At 40.6% G+C, this 19,555-nt stretch overlaps 1 protein-coding gene across 1 annotated transcript in view; it reads right to left on the bottom strand.

Moving 5' to 3' along the window:
* The window catches only part of pkd1a (polycystic kidney disease 1a), a 205,423-nt gene that overhangs the window by 52,168 nt on the left and 133,700 nt on the right, over positions 1–19,555 (bottom strand). The window contains exons 27-34 of the mRNA XM_072559862.1: positions 14,584–14,779; positions 12,404–12,574; positions 12,051–12,194; positions 10,187–10,397; positions 9,079–9,205; positions 6,074–6,187; positions 2,314–2,354; positions 284–486 (exon numbers count right to left, since the gene is read on the bottom strand). Coding sequence (XP_072415963.1) covers positions 284–486; positions 2,314–2,354; positions 6,074–6,187; positions 9,079–9,205; positions 10,187–10,397; positions 12,051–12,194; positions 12,404–12,574; positions 14,584–14,779 — 1,207 coding nt within the window. The remainder of the gene's footprint in view (positions 1–283; positions 487–2,313; positions 2,355–6,073; positions 6,188–9,078; positions 9,206–10,186; positions 10,398–12,050; positions 12,195–12,403; positions 12,575–14,583; positions 14,780–19,555) is intronic.

Genomic DNA, 19,555 nt, shown 5'->3' on the forward strand with positions numbered 1-19,555 from the left:
TTTCATCATTCACACAAAACATCTGAAAATGACTTTATCACAAAGCTTTTGAGCTCTGTCACTCTGCAAGAACTGGTCATTTTCACATTGCTGCTTATAGGAGGTTGCTGTGCACAAACTGACTACTGTGTTTCCCAAACTCCAACAGTGACTTCTAAAGTACTTTATCCGTTAAAGCTTTTTGTGATTGGCACTACAGGTCCTTTCTCTTGTACCACTTCATGGAGTCCTTGATTTCTCGCTCACAGAAGATCAGTGCTTTTGTAATATTATAAAAGATTACCTGAAGTGGAAAAATATTTGTTCCTGACTTGATCGAAGCCAAGCGAGAGGGGCTCATCATCTGAACTCAGTTGCGTCTCTATTCCGAGATGGCGAGTTCCTCGGCCTCGCCTTAGCTTTGAATTGTTACTCCCTATCATGGGCTGATCGTTCAACAAATCTGGCCAATTCATCATGCTGTCATAGGCTGGCCAATTCGGCAGGCTGCGGGTGAACATGAAGTCTCAGCAGTTGTGTTACAGTAACTGGAACAAAGCCACTTAACTTTCCAACATAAACACTATCCACCTCCCAAGGGCTCTTCCTTTTCTTTTTGAAATGAAAATGCAGAAGTCCACAAATTAATAACAATTATGACTGTGTAGAGGGGGCGGAGGGGATGGTATCATTGGCCTCACATACCCTGAGCCAAGGCAAAAAGGAAAAAAGAAAGAAACTGATGTGACCGTTATACTAGTGAAATTCGTGGCTGACTTTACGTTAGGTTTCAACAACAACTTGTAATGATATAGTGCATAATGCAAAACATCCCGAGGTACTTCACAGGAAAATTAAAGTGGGAAAGTGAGCAACACAGGAAGGTATTAAGGCAGTATTAAGGCAAAAAAGCTAGTGCAAAGAGTTAAGATTTAGCAAGTATCCTAAAGTGAAGTAGAGAGGCAAAGAAGTTTAAGAAGGGAATTTGTGAGATTCCAGCCTAGGCAGCTGAAGGTACAATCACTAATAGTGGAGTATTTAAAATCAGCAATCTTCAAGAGGCCAGAATTACAGGATCACAGTATCTTGGAAAGGTGTGTAACTGGAGGGATGGGAAAGGATGACGCCACAGAGAGAACTTGAAAACGAAGAGAACTTTAAGATCAATACTCAACTTGACCAAGACCCAAAGATAAGCAAGCAGAGAGGCAACAGGGAATTGAGAGTTAGTCATGAGATGGATGACGTTTTGGGTGACCTTGAATTTATGGAGAGTAGAATGTGGGAAACCAGCTAAGAGGGCATTGGAATATTCAATTCTAAAAGTAATGAAGCCATGAATATAGATTTCACCAGTAGGGCAAGATAGGAACCATCTACAATTCTATCCATTACGTAACAACCTAGCCAGTGATGTTCACATCCCACAAATAAAAAAAATACTGGATCAGTAGTAAAGATCCATTGGTTAAGGTAACTGGATGCAAACTGCCACTTTTAGAACTGAACTTCAACATGAGGAGAAATATCAGGGGATAAAAAAGGATTGGCATTTTAACACTGGAGATAATTTAATCTTTTTTTACATGTCTTTTCATCTGTGCCAAACTTTTTCTACGACAGAGGAGATGCACAGGAATGGTCCTCGGATATACTGAATTGTACCAGCAGATTGATCACCACTCAGCAATTCCTCGCAAAGAGACAATTGACATCTGATTGAAAGTGCCCTGGGACTTCGGCCCTCCATTGTTGAATTGATCTCCTATATGTTCTATAATCAGATCAGGAAGAAGGGAGAGAGCTTCAGGCCAGAATTGACTCTACCAGGGATACTGTTCCACACTCAGGACTTCATCCAGACTGGAATTCTTCGTGTACAAACTTTATCCCCAGGTCCAATTGCCACTGAGTTAAACTCGATCCTGCCCTCGACCTAGTTCAGCAATTGCAGGCCCAATCAGTGATTGCTACATGGAGAGGAGAGACAGCACTCTGAACTGGCATTCATTCCCTATGCCTGGTTGAGAGACACAATGGCCAGTTGTGGAACCTCTACTCCCTCACTGCTACTCCAACTGAAACTAACAGGAGTCCTGGGACCTTCTGTGGTCCTAGTGACACTTGATATGGGACGCTGAACAGCCAAACAATTCATATCTTGAAAGGAATGTAATGAAGTTTAAGGAAAACCTGTCTTGTTTACAAAGAAACTCAGTGTGCTGATTATAAACAACAAGTTATCTTCCCTGCAAGAACATGAACCTCTTTCCCAACAGGGAAAAAAAAGCAGTGATAAGAAATAATTGAGATTAATATTTATGACACACTGACCTGCTGGTAATTATATCAGACTTCAGCTTCTCTTTGTAATCCTACAATGACAAAAGAAAATTATCCTTTAAAGACTTATCAATTAGAGTGCCTACAACTGCAAAAGAGAAGGAAAAGTTTCTTGAGGGACACATTTTAGGATGTAATTCGCAGGCCAGGGGGTTGGTTAGTTCAGTTAACTGGATAGCTGGTTTGCAATACAAAGTAATTCCAACAGCAAGGTTCAATTCCCACAATGGCTGAGGTTACCATGAAGGGCTCTCCTTCTCAACTTCTTCCTTTGCCTGAGACACTGTGATCCTCAGGTTAAGCCACTGCCTGTCATGTCTCACTAATGAGAGAGCAGTCCTTTGTCACCGTACCTTTTAATTTCATACTTTAGTCAAAAGTGTGTTCAGCTGCACAGCAATGCAAAATGTGCTATTTTCCAATCTCACTCAAGCTCATTAAAACCAGGCACCCTCCATGCAGGTTATCTTACAGTGATAATAGTGTAACACCAGTTGAAGGTGAAGCCAAATTTTAAAACTGCCATGCTGGTCTACTGGATTACTTAGGGACTCTCAACATATTGCAAACAGCAGCTTTCCTTCAGTAATGCATTGGAAGTGTCAGCCTGAATTGTCTGCTCAAGTCTATGGAATGGAATTTGAATGCAATTTTTTTGCTCATCCCACAAAGGGACAATGAAATGCAACTTTGCATCACTTGCGAGTAGGTTGTGTTGTAGAAATTTGAAATTGAGAAAAATAAATTGGCTTTAATGGCTCATTAAGCAACAAAAAACCATTTTCTAAGCAGGAAAGGGTTGTGAATTCCTTTGTAATGTGGTTAAATGCATTAAATTACGAGATCAGGTTGCACAGATGAAGCTTGCTCCTCACTGCATGTAAAAGATTAAGAGATGATCTAAGCGAGGTGTTTACATCATTAAAGGACTTCGTAGGATAGGTAGAGGGAAATTATATTCCTCTAGTGTGGAAGTGTCCAGAACAATGGGGCACAATAAAACAGTTAAACACCAATAATTTCAGTAAATTTCTAATATGTACGTGGCATGGCTACGACTGGTCAGTGTAATCTAATCAACTGAACCTGCGACGGGACTGGCCAGTTATCACGTGTTAAGCGTATGTTCAGCATGTACAGGGTCACAATTGCATATGCAAGGTTTACAAAGCAAAAATCGGACAGGGGCTGTGAGGAATATAAAAAAAGCAGCAAAGAACTCAAGCAGGGAATTAGGAGAGCAAGAAGCAGCTATGAAATTACCTCTGCATGTACGGTAAAAGACAATCCCAAGGCACTCTATACATACACTGCAAACAAGATGATAACTAGGGAGAAGGTAAGATCACTCAAGGATAAATGAGGGAACTTGTACTTGGAGGCAGGGGATACGGGTGAGATCCTAAATGAGCACCTTGCATCAGTATTCACCCAGGAGAAGGAAATGGAGAATCGTGAGATTTGTGTGGAGTATACTAATATGTTATGGCATTTTGACATCAAGAAAAAAGTGGTGTTAGGTCTCTTGAAGAGCATTAAGGTGGATAAGTCCTCAGGGCCTGATGGTATCTACCTCAAGTTATTGAGAAAGGCAAGAGAGAAGATGTTGGGGCCTTGACCAAGATCTCTACATCCTCATTAGCCACTGGAGTGGTCCCCGACTGGCAAGTAGCTAATGTTGTTCCTCTGTTCAAGAAGAGAATTATGGATAATCCAGGAAACTAGAGACCAGTGAGTCTCACATCCGTGGTTGGTAAGCTATTGGAGAGAGTTCTTCGGGATAGGATTTTGGAAAAGCATGGCCTAATTAGGGACAGTCAGCATGACTTTGTGCAGGTCATGTCTTACTAACTTGTTTGAATTTTTCGATGAGGTGACAAAGGGGTTCGATGAGGGTAGAGCAGTGGATGTTGTCTACATGGACTTTAGTAAGGCTTTTGACAAGGTCCCTCATGGTAGGCTCATCCAGAAAATTAAGATGCATGGGACTTGGCCACATGGATTCAGAATTGGCTTGCCCATAGAAAGCAGAGGGTAGTAGTGGAAGGGTGTTTTTCAGGCTGGAGGTCCGTGACTAGTGGTGTTCTGCAGGAATCCGTACAGGGACCTCTGCTGTTTGCGATATATATAAATGACTTGGTTGAAAATGTAGATGGGTGCGTTAGTAATTTTGCAGATGATACAAAGATCAGTGGAGTTGTGGATAGTGTAGAAGCTTGTCAAAGGATACAGAGTGATAGAGATCAGTGGCAGATATGGGCAGAGAAATGGCAGATGGTGTTTAATCCTGGTAAGTGTGAGGTGCTGAACTTCGGGAGATCGAAGGTTAAGGAAAACTATTCAGTTAATGGTAAGATCCTGAACAGCATTGATGTACAGAGGGATCTTGGGGTTCAACTCCAAAGCTCCCTGAAAGTGGCCACACAAGTAGATAGGATGGTAAAGAAGGCATATGGTATGCTTGCCTTTATTGGACACGGAATTGAGTACAAGAGTCAGGATGTCATGTTGCAGCTTGAAAAGACTTTGGTTAGGCCACATTTAAGAGTATTGCATACCATTCTGATCACCACATTACGGGAAGGATATCGAGTCTCTGGACAGGGTGCGAAGAGGTTTATCAGGATGCTGCCTGGATTAGAGGATATGAGCTACAAGGAGAGGCTAGAAAAATTTGGGTTGTTTTCGCTTGAGCGGCGAAGGTCGAGGGAAGACTTGATGGAAGTCTCTAAAATTATGAGATGCAGAGATAGGGTTAACAATCAGAATCTTTTCCCCAGAGTTGAAATGTCTAAAACGAGGGGAATGCATTTAAGGTGACAGGGGGTAAGTTTAAAGGAGATGTGAGTGGCAATTATTTTTTACACAGAAAGTGGTAGGAGTCTGGAATGCACTGCCAGAGGTGGTGGTGGAGGCAGATACGATAGGAGTACAGAAGAGACTTAGATAAGCACACGAATATGCAATGAATGGAGCGATGTGGACCAAAGGCAGGCAGAAGGGATTAGTTTAATTTGGGGTCATGTTCGGCACAACATTGTGGGTCCGAAGAGCTCGTTCCTGTGCTGTACAGTTCTAGGTTCTATGGACATCTGCCAAAGCAGACCAGTTGGTCATGTGGTTAATGTTATCAGTAACGATTAAGTGAAGTCTAAAGCCTTTGTTTGTAACTGAATTGGGGAGATCATGCCTCAGGCTGACGAAGGTGTGTTCTCCGCTGCATATACTTGAAAGAAAATTCACGAAACTAAGAATGGTGCCTCATATGGTGTGAGTGAGAATGAGAAGGCCTTCAGTTGTAGACTTAAATCTGGAGCCAGGCCATTAAACAGTTATGGGAAGCACTTCCTCTTACAAAGAGTTGTGTTAATTAGCATCACTTCTCACACCAAAAACTGCTGAGGATGGGGGTCAAGTGGCAAATTTCAGAGTGATGAGTTCAAGGTCAGGTTAAGTATAGATCTACTGGAATGGCTGAGTAGGTTTCAGTGGCCTCCTCATGCTACTAGAGAGACAATGGCTTCCTCAAAATTGAACTCTCCAAAATCAGTTCTCTGCATAATGGAGTGGCCTCAGCCTGGAGGTTTGTTGGTTCCAAAAAGGTTGGAATTGTTTTGATGCCAGGGAAAGTGATACTGCACATGAAGAAATGTAATAAGAGAGAGTACAGTGGAGTACAGGTGGTATTAATTGATTTGTGTACATGTATCAGATGATTAGCTGCAGAATATACAGTAACTCTGTGACATACCTCCTCCACATTGTCTGCAAATGTTAAAAAAGAACTGCCTGCTGTTGAGGAATCAATATAATCATCAAGTTCTAGCACATTTGATTCGTGTTGACCTGGATCGTGCATAGCTACCTGAGGAAATAAGATGGGAATTGGTGAGATCAAAATCGCATTATTCCCAATTTTAAAAAAATCTATCCTTTAAAATAATTCCAATCCGTCACTGAAGTATGCATCTAGACCTGCGACTGTAAATGTCAAATAAATGTTTATTAACTATGGGATGCATTATGTAGTGTCACTGGGAAAATCCACCAAGCAAGAGTCTAACCATTGCCCCTTGACATTGAATGGCATTACTATTGCTGAATCCCCCAACAAAATCAATATCCTAGACGTTACCATTGACCAGAAAATGAACTGCATGATTCATATAAATAATGCATCTACAGCAGCAGGTCACAAGCTAGGAATTCTGCAAAGAGGAACCCTCTTCTCATGGGCAGTAAGGAATGCGCAATAAAGACCAACAACACCTGCATCCCTTGAATGACTTTTGAACAAAGTAGTTTCCCAATGACCACTGCAGTACATTAAACATCAACTCAACAGGAGGCATCTTGATTGCTTTCAAGTCTTTTTGTTGAAATCACCGGCATTCTTACTTTTCAGACAAAGCTCTAATTCAAAAGCGGATTGACAAAGTAGATGTAGAAATTATGTTTCCTCAACTGGGACAATATAGAATGCGAGGTCATAGTTTTAGGCTAAGGGGTGGCAGATTTAAAACAGAGATCAGAAATTAGATTAGATTAGATTACTTACAGTGTGGAAATAGGCCCTTCGGCCCAACAAGTCCACACCGACCTGCCGAAGCGTAACCACCCAGACCCATTCCCCTACATTTATCCCTTCAACTAACACTATGGGCAATTTAGCATTGCCAATTCACCTAACCTGCACATTTTTGGACTGTGGGAGGAAACCGGAGCACCCAGAGGAAACCCACGCAGACACGGGGAGAACGTGCAAACTCCACACAGAGAGTCGCCTGAGGCAGGAATTGAACCCGGGTCTCTGGAGCTGTGAGGCAGCAGTGCTAACCACTGTGCCACCGTGCCACCCTCAATTACTTCCCTCAAAGGTCATGAATTTGTGGAATTCACTACTCCAGAGCTGGGGTGAATGCTTAGACATGGAGTAAATTTGAGGAGGAGCTAGACTGATTTTTAATTTTGGGTTGAAGGATTATGTAGAGTGGGCAGGGAAGTGGAGTCGAGGCCAAGATGAGATCAGCTCTGATTGTATTAAAGTAGGCTCAAAAGGCTGAATTTCCTAACTCCTGCTCCTAGCTCTTATGATCTCTTCTATGTGCCTTAATTAAATGCGTCATAACCACAATCTCAGACAGTGCATTACAAACCCCAACCACTCGCTGTGTGAAAAAGTTTTCTTTTCTCATACCATATGTGCTTCTTGGCTCATTACCTTAAATTTGTGCCCCTCTATCTCCTCTGTCCAAACCCCTCGTGATTTTGTGCACCTTGATCAAATCTCCTCTCAGCCTTCTCTTCTAAATGGAAAGTACTGTCTCAACTCCTCCAATCCCTTTTCATTACTTAAGTCCCTCAGCCCTGGAACCAATCTTGAGAAATGGGCCTTCATATCGTTCATGTATATTTATTTAATAACTCCAAAGTGGGCTAAAACTGGGCCTAATTAACATGATGAGCTTTGTTGAAATCCTGTTTTAAGAACCAGGGACCAGTGAAGGAATCACCGCACTTTTTAAAAGCAAGTTACATGACATTCATTGTAAGTGTTGTTTATACAGCTGTCTGTTTAAGCAGTCTGGGAAGTCTAGTTGCAGATGAGCTTGAGCCAAGGGGTGTACGAATGAAGATTCAGTCAGAAAGAAGCAGCTGACTGGTCTGGGGAATGGTGACCCATCAATGACAAAGGACCTCTGTCTGATAATAGCTATCTGATTGGCCTCCAGGTAGCTGAACAGCTTGTGAGTGTGAATGTTAGGGTTAAAAGCCATCAGATTTCCAGAAAGGAAGGAGCTATTCTTCATTCCGCAGCAAAAAAAAATCTCATGCCTGAAGGAAGCCAGTTTACATCTCCTCATCAGTTGCTGTAAACTGTGGCTTGTAACCATAAGTCAGGGCCATACTAAGTTGTGAATTAGTCACACTGCTTCCTGGAAGCAAATAGAAGTACCTGGAAAAGGAATATTGAGCAACAGCCAGTCCTGACAAGAAGAAAGGATCATTTCAGCAAACTCCGTGGGCAGGGACCATTGAGCTGCCTTTTTAGTCTTTCTCTCCGCCCTTGCCATCCACTTTTTATTTGTGTCAACTATATGTCTATGTATCTGTACGTGTAGGGGGGGTTTATAAAGGAGCTATAACTTTGACTAGAAGAGATATACGTCAATGGTCCATAATGTAGCTAGAATCAATTTATTTGTAATAAATAGTAATTATTATTAAATACGGAAACCCAGCTAGACTTTCTATCAACCTGGATCTAAAAAGGCAGGTAAATGGGAAAATTTAGCTTACATTTATAAAAAATCTTGAACTTTTGAGTCAATTCTGGGAACCTGGGGCTTGATAACTGCAAGCTATCCCGATGAGGCGTAACAGGGCAAGTTGTGAGGGGACTTCCTGATCCCTAGGAGCGTTCAAGCAAAATCCAGAATATTCAACAACCTTACCATTCAGCTCTCACCTCTACAGCCATTTTGAATATACTAACTTCAAGGGAACAGGTGCAATCATATATAATGAAGTGTTTGATGGTCTGAATATAAACCTATCCTTGTTATCATTATCCAAGTACTCACTGCCAAGTATTTATATAGCAACTATTTGAAGGGAATTGATACAATATGAATGCAGCCAGCTGAGAGAATGCTCTATTATTCCGCTTCTTCAGAAAAAGGTGACACTGAACTCCGAGAGAACAGGATAAAGATTCACCTCTCAGAGGATTAGACAAGAGAGGATCAAGCTTACCCTGCTCCGGGCTTTGCGGAAAAGTAGAACGATGATCAGATAGAGTGGATAGATGATTATGCTGGATACAATGCCAGCTGCTACACTCTCTCCACTCAGAGGAACCAATGTTGAAACTGGAACATCACTGGAAACATAAATTCAAATGGTCACAAAATTATTTTGTTTAACTATAGTATAGAATCCTTGAACAAAATCTATCAGAGAAAAAGCCATTTAGGAGTGAAATGAGGAAGAACTTTTAACAAATGAAACATAGTGAAAATCTGGAACTCTCTCCTTTAAAAGGGTTCGGAAGCTTCACCAGTAAAGAGAAGAACTGTATTATGTAAGGAGATCAAGGGATATGAAAAAAGGTTGGGCAGATGGAGATAAGTTGCAGCTCAGCCATGGTTTAATAGAATAGTAGAACAGTTTTGAGGGGCTGAATGGCCTACATCTGTTTCTTTGCAAACAACCCTGAGGTATAGTCCACTCTCTTCTCATCACCATCCACTTTAAACCCTCTGGATGGATATTTTATGATCAACCTGTTCAGGGATGTTAGCACACACCTCTGGAGAAGATGGAAACTTGAGCTTGAGCCTCTTGTTAAAAAAAAGTGAAAATCATTTATCTGAAGCATTTAGCAGGAGTACTGTGTTTTCCATAAAACCTCAAGTGTTATAAATTCATGGCACGGTTGATAACAGGATACTGCATCTATACCCCAATGACAGAATGAAATGGGAGAAATAGATGTATTGGACGACGCTAGAAATGTAACTGATTACTATGATGGAGTTTGAATCTGGAATCTGATTCCAGATGATTAACAATCTGCAGCTTGTGGGTTCAAATCCCATCACACTAGCCTGTGAATGGCAGTTAATAAATCTGGCAAGTTATGAGTTGACAGCAGAGAGGACCATGAAAGCTAACAGATTGTCTTAACAACTCAAATGGTTCACTGTTCCTTCCTTTCCACCCAGTCTCAAAGCTATGCCATTGACTCAATGCTTGTTTAAGTATTTTAGCAAGCCAAAGGAACATTGCCAAGGAGCCATCAGACTGGTTGTCAGACAAAGAGGGAAAGGGCTTTGATTAAAATAAGGAAGGATGAACATACCTTTTGCTTCCGTCACTTATCATTCCGTACCACACTGCACTGGCACAAAAGAAGAGGAATATTAGTACAAGGCAGCAAGTAACCCTCTGGACTCTGGTGAAGCAGCTGCGAGGAGGACGATTCCAAATTGATAGCCAAATGTGCCCCTCCGAGAATCCTCTTTGGATTTCCCCAGTGAATATGCGGGAAAAGTCCTTCAGTTTGGCCTCCGCTATACAGGGAAGTATGAATAAAATTACCACAGCCAGAACTCCACTCTGATTCTACGTTCATCTCTCACAGAAAACTCTGGTACAGTTGGTTACAATAAAAAAAGCACCGCCCCATGGAAATGTCCCAAATTCTACATGAAGACTCACCATATCTTACAACATCAGTAGTAAACACTTTTTAAAAAGAATCATTCACAGGATATGAGTATCACAAGGTCAGCATTTATATGCCATCAACAATTACCCTTAAGAGGGCAATGCGCCAAATTCTTCACAGCTGAGTGCCCTGCTAGACCATGTCAGAGGGCAGCTATGATTGACCTGTATTGCTGTTGTTCTTGAATCACATACAAGTCAGATCAAGCAAGAAAGGCAGATTTCTTTCCCTTTAAAAAACAATTGTGCAAACAGATGGGAATTTTAGAAAATGGGTAGTTATTTGATCGCCATTACAAAACGCAATAAGATTTATTTTATTAATTGAATTGCAACTTTCAACTTGCATGGGATTTGAACTCATGATCAGGTTGGGCCTTTGGATTACCAAGGTGTAAATTCAGAAGGCTCAGAACTGAGAAATTCATCAACCTGGAATATTAACTCTTATTTTTCTCTCCAGATTTGTTGCATATTTCAGCATTTTCTCTACTTCAGACTTCCAGCACTGTTGCCCTTATGACTCTATACTTGTGACTGGACTACTATACCCAATGTGTTTCCCAGACTTAAGTGCATTTCTTTACATGTTTCTTTCTCCCAGCTTTCTCTGGTTTTGTTTAACTGTAACTGACAAAACAGCCCTAAGTTTTACATATTCTGTGAATCACTGTATTAGAAACATTTACAGGCATGGGTTATGAGGAAGTGTGGTTGTGCGAAGAGAATGGTTTTCAGCAGAAATGAAGTGTAAGAAGATGTGCCAGACAGAAAAAGTGCAAAGATTAAATTACTGAACTGCCACACAGTTACAGCTCAAATAAAAGTGTAGTACTGCATCTGCTAGAGATCTGGACTAAGAACAGAAAATGCTGGAGCAACTCAGTAGGTCTAGCAGCGACTGTAGGGAGTTACCATTTCAAGTCCAGTATGATCCTTGGAGTCACATTGGGTCAAGAGTCATAGTGAACTCGAAAAGTTAACTTGATTTCTCTCTCCTTAGATTCTGCCAGACCCGCTGAGTGTCTTGACTACTTTCTCTTCTTATTACATAGTTAGAGCTCATTGTTGACAATAGGGTAGTCTAATTTTCACTTGGCCACAGAAGATTAAGCGATCACATAATTACACATAAGATTAAAAGTTATGATAGAATAGATAGGAACTATTCCCTTTAGTTAAGTCAAAGCAAGGGTGATATTACCTTAAAAATTAAAGCTCCAAAGGATCACAGATATCTAGGGTTCTCACCCCCAAAACATCTGTTGAGGTCCAAATGGAAATACTAAAACTGACATTGGTAAGATTTTTCATCAAGATGGGCAGGTGGAGTTAAGATCAGACGAAACATAATCTATTGAATGGCAGAACTGGCTTAAAGGGTTGAATAGTCTCCTACTGCTGTTCTATTTGGGTGAATCCTATAATTGGTTGGGCAGTCCTCAAGAGATATGACCATATTGGTGTTGATATCTCCTCCAAGCAAATGGACTTACTTGCAGCTAGGACCTCCTTTTCCACCAGACCTTCATTCTTCTCATTGTCAACAGCTAACCAGTCATTGACCAAGAAATAGTAACTGTTATTGGTCTGTAGATCCTTAATTATTACATGCTGAAGGTACCACGATGGGGTAAGACCTAATGAGGAAAAAGTCAGGCATAATCAACATTACGTTTACTGAACCTGGACTGAGGTAAACAATTATATAAATACTCGTACCCTAATACCACAAACTATTATTTATGACTGAATGTTAATTTTCACGTCAGATTATGATGATTTGTACTTAGACACAAGATGTGACATTTGGCCATTGTTGCTGGTGATTAGACAAAGTATCTATAACCTTTATTATCGTGCCAGACCCGAATCTTCCAGATGTTACCAAGGCTGTTATCAGTCGCAATCTGAAATAAGTCCACACTGTTCCTGTGAAAAGCATCCTCATTCTCCAGGTGTCTGTAACCACTCTTGTCCTCTCTGCCATATAGGCTGATTCCCACATGAGATGATGTGCCTGTTGGTTTGTGGAAGGTAACTGCACGTCAGCCTCGTCAAATATAAACTTCATAACTCTTACTTTGATTCAGTACTATGTACAAGGCGTCTTAACAGTTTTCATCACCTCATCAAATGGCAAAGTAGTTTTTCTAAGAGTATACAGAATTAAAGAAAACCAAGACTTGCATTTATATGGCACTTTCTCACAACAATGGATGGCTCAATGGATGCACTTAACAGCTTTTGAGGGGAAGTCATGGTTGTAATTTATGAAAGGCAGTACCCAATTTGTGCACAGCAAACTCTCAAAAACAGCAATGCAATAATGGCCAGATCATTGATTTTAATAATATTGATTATGGAGTCAATACTGGCAAGAAGCCTTGAGGAAACTCCCCCACTCTTTGAAATAGTGCCGCAGCATCTTTAAATTTTGAAGAGGGGAGGCAGTTGGGGCATTGATTGAATGTTTAATCTGAAGGATGGCACCTCTGAAAGTACAGCACTCCCTCCCACTTCCCCTGTACTGGAGTGTTTGCCTTGAGACCTGTGCTGAAGCCAGGGGAGGGACTCGGACCCAGATCCCTGTAACTCAAACGACAGCACTACCAACTAGGTCATAGCTGACAAGGAGCTTACCAACGAAGGATATTTAGGCGCCAGAAATTTTAAATATGAGGAAAGCCAAGAAAACTAGATACACAGCTTCCTGAATATAAAAAAAAATGACTTTGTGGTAATCTGAGGTTTTTCAACATACTGAAGGGGATTCATAAAAGCAATCAAAGGAAACTTCATTCAGCCAAAGATTTGAATACCAAATTGTTACTGGTTTTGAAAATACCAGATAACTGACACAGAATGTGGTTCTCGTCCAAGGAGTTCCAAGCAAGAAATGATTAACTGTAAATGTTCATGCAGCAATATGTTTGACGGGGGAAATGCTGGTGCAGAATGAAAAACACCTTTGTTTAAAACTGTTAATTAATTTTATCCCATCTTGAAATTTACAAATATCTGATCTTGGGGCCTCAATCCATCAGTGCAAAGGTAACTGAGGAATCATTTGCTCCAAAACTCTTCCTGAGCAGATAAAGTGAGAGACAGGGGTCTTTGGCTACCAGTTAGACATGGGAGGAATGTACTGGCAATGAAGGACAAGGTGGATATGTCTACATATCTGTTCCTCAGCTCTCTGAACAGAATCGGATCCTTGTTGATTATTCACCAAACTGCAGCAAAAAGCCATGATAGTCTTACTATTTGTCAGTGCACAGGCAGATCCTTGGTCTGCTTCAGCCACTACTTTGTATAACAGATTTATCTGATCTTACATATTACAGGCAAAGGTCTTCCCTTGTTTTTCAGTCTTATCTCAGCAAAACTGCTCACTTCAAATGAGTTTCCGGTCTCTCCATTATAAGACAACAGCTTCTGGTGCTACAACCTTGGCAGGAGTAGCTTTTTTGTACAGCAAGATCCTTTGAAAATAGGATAAGCATATTGAAGCATCATAATCAAGTTTCTGTCCACCAACTTTATTTCACAGTGACCTTTACGCCAATCTAATAGTTTTAAACTATCAACGTTCTGTTAGCAATATTGAGCACAAGCTCAGGGTGTATTTAATTTCACCCCACAGTTACATTAAGGGGGCCTTGAAACCTCCCCAGAAGTTATCTGATATTTTGAAATCCAGTAAAAATTTGGTAAAATAAAACGGCTTTATTCAGGCTACAGATGCTTTTTACTGTAAAGCAAAAACCCTTAAAGTTTCCTCTTCGCTGGTGTTCCTTTCCCTCTTTCAAAGAAGTGGACCTCGGTAGTTAGTCAAAATCAGGTCTATACTACTTTCTAAAAGTGCACAGAACTGTTATCATTTCAACTAATTTGGGTTTACTATGCCTTTGATTGATTAATACTTTATCATCTCCTCAATGTAAAGGGCCTCCATGTCCTTCATTTCAGAACAGCTTAAGAAATAAAAGACACAATGACAACAGAATGCACAAAACAATCTCTCACCTGACCCTCTGCCCCATCCAGTTTTTACCAGGATCTCATATTTGTAGAATCCATCCTTTCCACAAAGGGGAATAATTCCAACTTGATTAATGTCGATCAGGTCCAGCTTACGAACGATGACAGCAGAAACCGCATAGATGACAAAGCAGATACCACACGTTAGCAAGACGATGTAATTCTTTATAACAGGCGAAGGCTGATTGAAATAAAAGGAGCAGAGAGAAAGTAAGTTTCTCTTCATACTGTCAGCCTACCACATGTCTTCATAAAGCATTCTAACAGTGTGAAATCCAAACTTTTCTCTCATAGTTAGGGAAAGTGCTGGAGGGAGATTAGCCACATGTCATCCAACTCTCTGAAATGCAATCAATAAATCATAGAATTATGCAGCAAGGAGACCACTTAGTCCATTGCACTTACACTCTCTCTTTTGCAGAGCTATGCAATTAATCCAACTCACCTGCTTGTTCCTCATAATCCAGCAAATTTTTTTCCCCTTTAAGCACTCACCCAACTTACTTTTCAAAGTTATGATCAAATATGATCGAATCTGCCTCGACTACCCATTCAGAATTGGTTGGACAGGGAGGTTTTTTCACTTGTTTCTTTGCAAACAAAGAACACCTATTGGTCAGTTTTGACCTCCCATTGAGATGCTTTGTGGAAGAGGCCTGCAACCCAGGAGTCTTCTATTAACCTGTCTGAAACAGCTATTGTCTTATCATGGAAAATATATCTTTGTCATTTTTTTGCCTTATACTCCTTGTGTATTCATTAAAAAATGTTATGAGAAGGGATTCATTTCTGATATTGTGTTCAGAGGAGTCAAATGGTCTTATTATTTATCTTGTGAATGGAGTCCATTGGATCATATTCAGTTTTGAGATACCTTCTGCGATTAGTGAATGTGCTGGAGGAAGAAATGTTTTTGTGTGAAATATGTGAGACAAGAGCAATTCCTCCTCAGCATTTCTAGGATTCATAATTGCTATAATATTAGCTGTGGTTCAGTTAATAGAATGTTGCCTGTGAACTACAAGGTCCTGGGTTCAAGTCCCACTTCAGGCTTGACTGCTTGTTCAACAAGCTTGGCAGTCCAATACAGTCTTGAGGGAATACTGTACTACTGGATATGCTGCCTTTCAAATGAAAGCAACATCACAAACACAGATCATTATGTTATTATCTCATTTTAATCCATTCATAATATTTTTCAAGTGTCAGTGGGATAATTTATAGAGCTATCTGATGCAAAACCACTAAAATCAGAAATCCAAAACTAATTTCATACCATGATCCCCTTCCCCCAAAAAGTTGAAGGAAAATAAAAATACATTAAGTTCCAGGTAAAGAAGGGTTAATCTATCTTTCCATCTTGCTTATTGATTGACTAGAGATTTACAACATTTGAAAAGAGTATGCTTTACCTTCCAAGTTTAGTATTGTGAACTTTTCATTTTGGAGTTAGGTCATTTTAGGGGTTGAGGGGAGGGAAACTTTGACCAACAACCACCACCTCCCTCCCCTCCACCAATAGCACCCCCGATACCACACACAGAAAGGAAGAGAACACACCCCCATCTACATCAATGGAACTAAGGTTGAGAGGATGGAGAGTGAGTGTCAAGTTCCTTGGAGCGACGATAACTGCCAACCTGTCCTGGACTTCCCATGTAGATGCAACAGTAAAAAAGGCTGTCCTCAGACAGCCCAGGAAATTTGGCATGTCCATAAGGACCCTCACCAACACTTAAAGATACACCAGTGAGAGCACACTGTCCGGGTGCATAACGGCCTGGTATGGCGACTGCTTTGCCCAGACCATAACAACCCATAGAAAGTGGTGTACACAGTCCTGCCCATCACAGAAGCCAAACTTCCATCCATGAACTCGATTTACGCGGTTCACTGCTACACAAAGGCTGCCAACATCATCAAAGACCCCTGGTAATGATCTTCTACAATCTCTTCCATCAGGCAGAAGGTACAGAAGCCTAAACACACACACATACACACACACACACACACCAGCAGGTTCAGGAACACCTTCTTCTTGGCTGATGAATAGACTCACTAGCCTCGAATAATGCTGACCTTGCTAACACTGATCTTACCTAGCGCACACCCTACACAACGTAACATTGTATACCTGAAAGTCTTTTTGTTTTGTACCCCCTTGCTTACTATGATCTGCTTCTGCTGCTCATAATCAAAGCTTTTCACTGCACCTCGGTTATACAAGACAATAAATCAATCAAACTACCCCAAACGTTTTCCAACCATAGATTGTGCTTCCCTGTGAAGCTTCCTGGCAGCAACGGCCTTTAAAAAGCTAACTCCTTATAGGTCCATCCCCTGCCCAAGGAAAACGATTTTGTCATCAAGAAAGTTGGAGTTTGGAACAAATAACAAACAGACCCAGGAAAAAAAGAGCTTGAACACATGCTACTCAGCATTGATGCAAAGGTAAACACACCATTTCTGCAGAAACGTCCGGCTCCTACAAGCAGATGGAAGCCATTTGCTATGGCTTACTGCATTTTACTGTGACTGATCCTCCCATTCTGTGCCTTTTATTAAAGCCTGGCGCTGCCACATCAAATACATTTTTTAAAGAAAAGAAACACAGATGTTAAGCCAATATGCTACAAACCGGCACTTGGAACAGTTCACGTGGTTGATTTAATTGTTGAAACAAAAATTTGAAGTTATAGAACATCTTTAATGTAGCGAAACCGTCCCACTGAATTTAATACCGGAAGGAGATGGTCAGAAAGACGACGCAAACATTAATCAAAGTGGTAAGTTTAAGGAATTTCTTGAAGGAGGTAGAAGTAGTTTACAGAATGAATTCCAGAACTTAGGGCCTAGGCAGCTGAAGCTATGGTCAAGTTATTGGTGATACTCAAATGTTAAGCTGAAGCTAACCTTGTAAATGAGATGGCCTGCAATAGAATCATAAATTCTTATGAACTATTTTTGTACATTACCTTAAATTTGCAAATATGTACAATATAGAATACGAAGTATGCTCAACAAAAGACAAAAAGCTACACAGGATTCTGCCATTCAACCTTGTCGAATGTATCTGAAAACAAGATAATCAGCCAAACTCTTTCCCAAGCCATTCCACTTCAATGCCAGGCAATTCCTCACCCAATACAACATCTCACATTGCGTCCCTCCCAATCATTGCCAGTATTATACATGTAATGAATACTTTTTCCTATGTTGCAGTGCCCAAATACACCTCCCCCAGTCAGAACATAAGTCTGGAAGAACAGAACCAAGAAAAGGAGAGAAACCTATGTTCAATTTTAATATACATAGTTTAGTCCTTTTTGTATATCAGAATGGTTTGCAATGAACAGTGAGGTGAATTGACAAATGAATAATAAAAATGTGGAAAAAACATCAAAAGTGTTAAAGGGACAATGGCATCACAGAAGCTTTTTGGAAAATTTGGTGTGAAGAGAAGTTATATTGTATGTAAGAAACGGCATCAGAACACATTATGTTGTGGTGCTGAGACTAAGAAACCAAGTTGAAACTACTGAACAAACATGTTTCCACCCTTAAGTGGAGTCTTGAATACTGATGAAAAATGTCCTACTACAGTGGAAGTACTTTGTTCAGCTTACAATGAATCATTCAATGTCTGTCTCCTTCAGAAGCCTTTCATGTGAAACAGACTTTTTTGTTAAACAGACTGACATTACTTTAAACAACATTGATGGAGTTCTATGAAGTACCTGCAATTTGTGGAGTTACTTACTGAATTTCTCAGAATTTTCAGTAGTGTATTCTATGACCGGGTCAAAGACATTGTTTGCCAGAAAGACAAGGGTTGAGCAGGGAGGGGACTGATTGAGTATTCAGTAGGGCTGGGTGGAGTGGACGCTTAGGTTGGAGGCCAAATGCAGTTGGCCCTCCTCCAGCTGCAGATGGAGCGCATACATTACTCACTTGGATTGCACTCTGTGCCCCAGATGTTTCATCTATATTTAAGGCAGCTGCACAGTTGTGGGAAGAATGTTCTTATGGTTAACCCTAAGATCTGTAAGCAGAGCTCATGACCTGTGGAACCGCCTGTGCAGCTTATAGGCAAATAAGCAGAGGACAATAAAGTTTGGCACGACACTGCAACCTTGATTTTACTTCCTTCCATGTTATGATAGAAGTTGTGAGATTTATACATATTTTTATGCAAATCTTTTAGAGTTTCGATTTTGAACTAGTGGCATGTAGGCTATGTGCATGTGTGTGTGTTTGAGCGAGAAGAGCTATAATGATTCATTTGCAAGCATTTGTGTAGCTATGGTGATTTCTTTTTTTAAAAACATACGTGAAAGATAATTGTTGGGGATAACGGGAATTTATATACATTGGGAGAAGTTTCTAAGTGAATAGGATAAACAGTTGTGCATTAGATTTCAGTCAATAGATTTTGGAATTTCTTTTCTGGCTTAGGGGGAACACCCACAGCTTGAAGAAAGCCTTTTTGGGTTGGGCAGTTTTGCAAATGTTGCTGCCAAAAGTGAATCTGGAAGACTGTTGCTCCTGAAGTGAGATAGTTTAAAACTGTTAAGCAATTGTTTGCAACAGTGTAAAGAGTTAATTTGAAAATTTCAAACCAGAGCTCAATTGTATAAAGATTCAAGGAAGAGTTTATTAGATTCCAAGGACAGGGAATTGAGGGACACAGTAGACTAAGCCTTATAGATGGGAAAGAGAAGGAATTATCCCTGGTGACGGTACGGCTTTGGGGTTATTTTACACTGTGTTTTGAAATCTTTCAACTTGTGTTATAGGTAAATAGAAAAATGGAAATTGCTGGAAAAACTCAGGTCTGACAGCACCTGTGGAGAGGAAGGCGAATTAACATTGCAGGTCCACTGATCCTTCTCCAGAACTGAAGACTCCAGCATGAGTCACTGGGGCCAAAATATTAACTCTGTTCTCGTTCCGCAGA

The sequence above is a fragment of the Chiloscyllium punctatum genome, chromosome 40 (assembly GCF_047496795.1).
Source record: "Chiloscyllium punctatum isolate Juve2018m chromosome 40, sChiPun1.3, whole genome shotgun sequence".
In the NCBI taxonomy this organism is placed as follows: domain Eukaryota; kingdom Metazoa; phylum Chordata; class Chondrichthyes; order Orectolobiformes; family Hemiscylliidae; genus Chiloscyllium; species Chiloscyllium punctatum.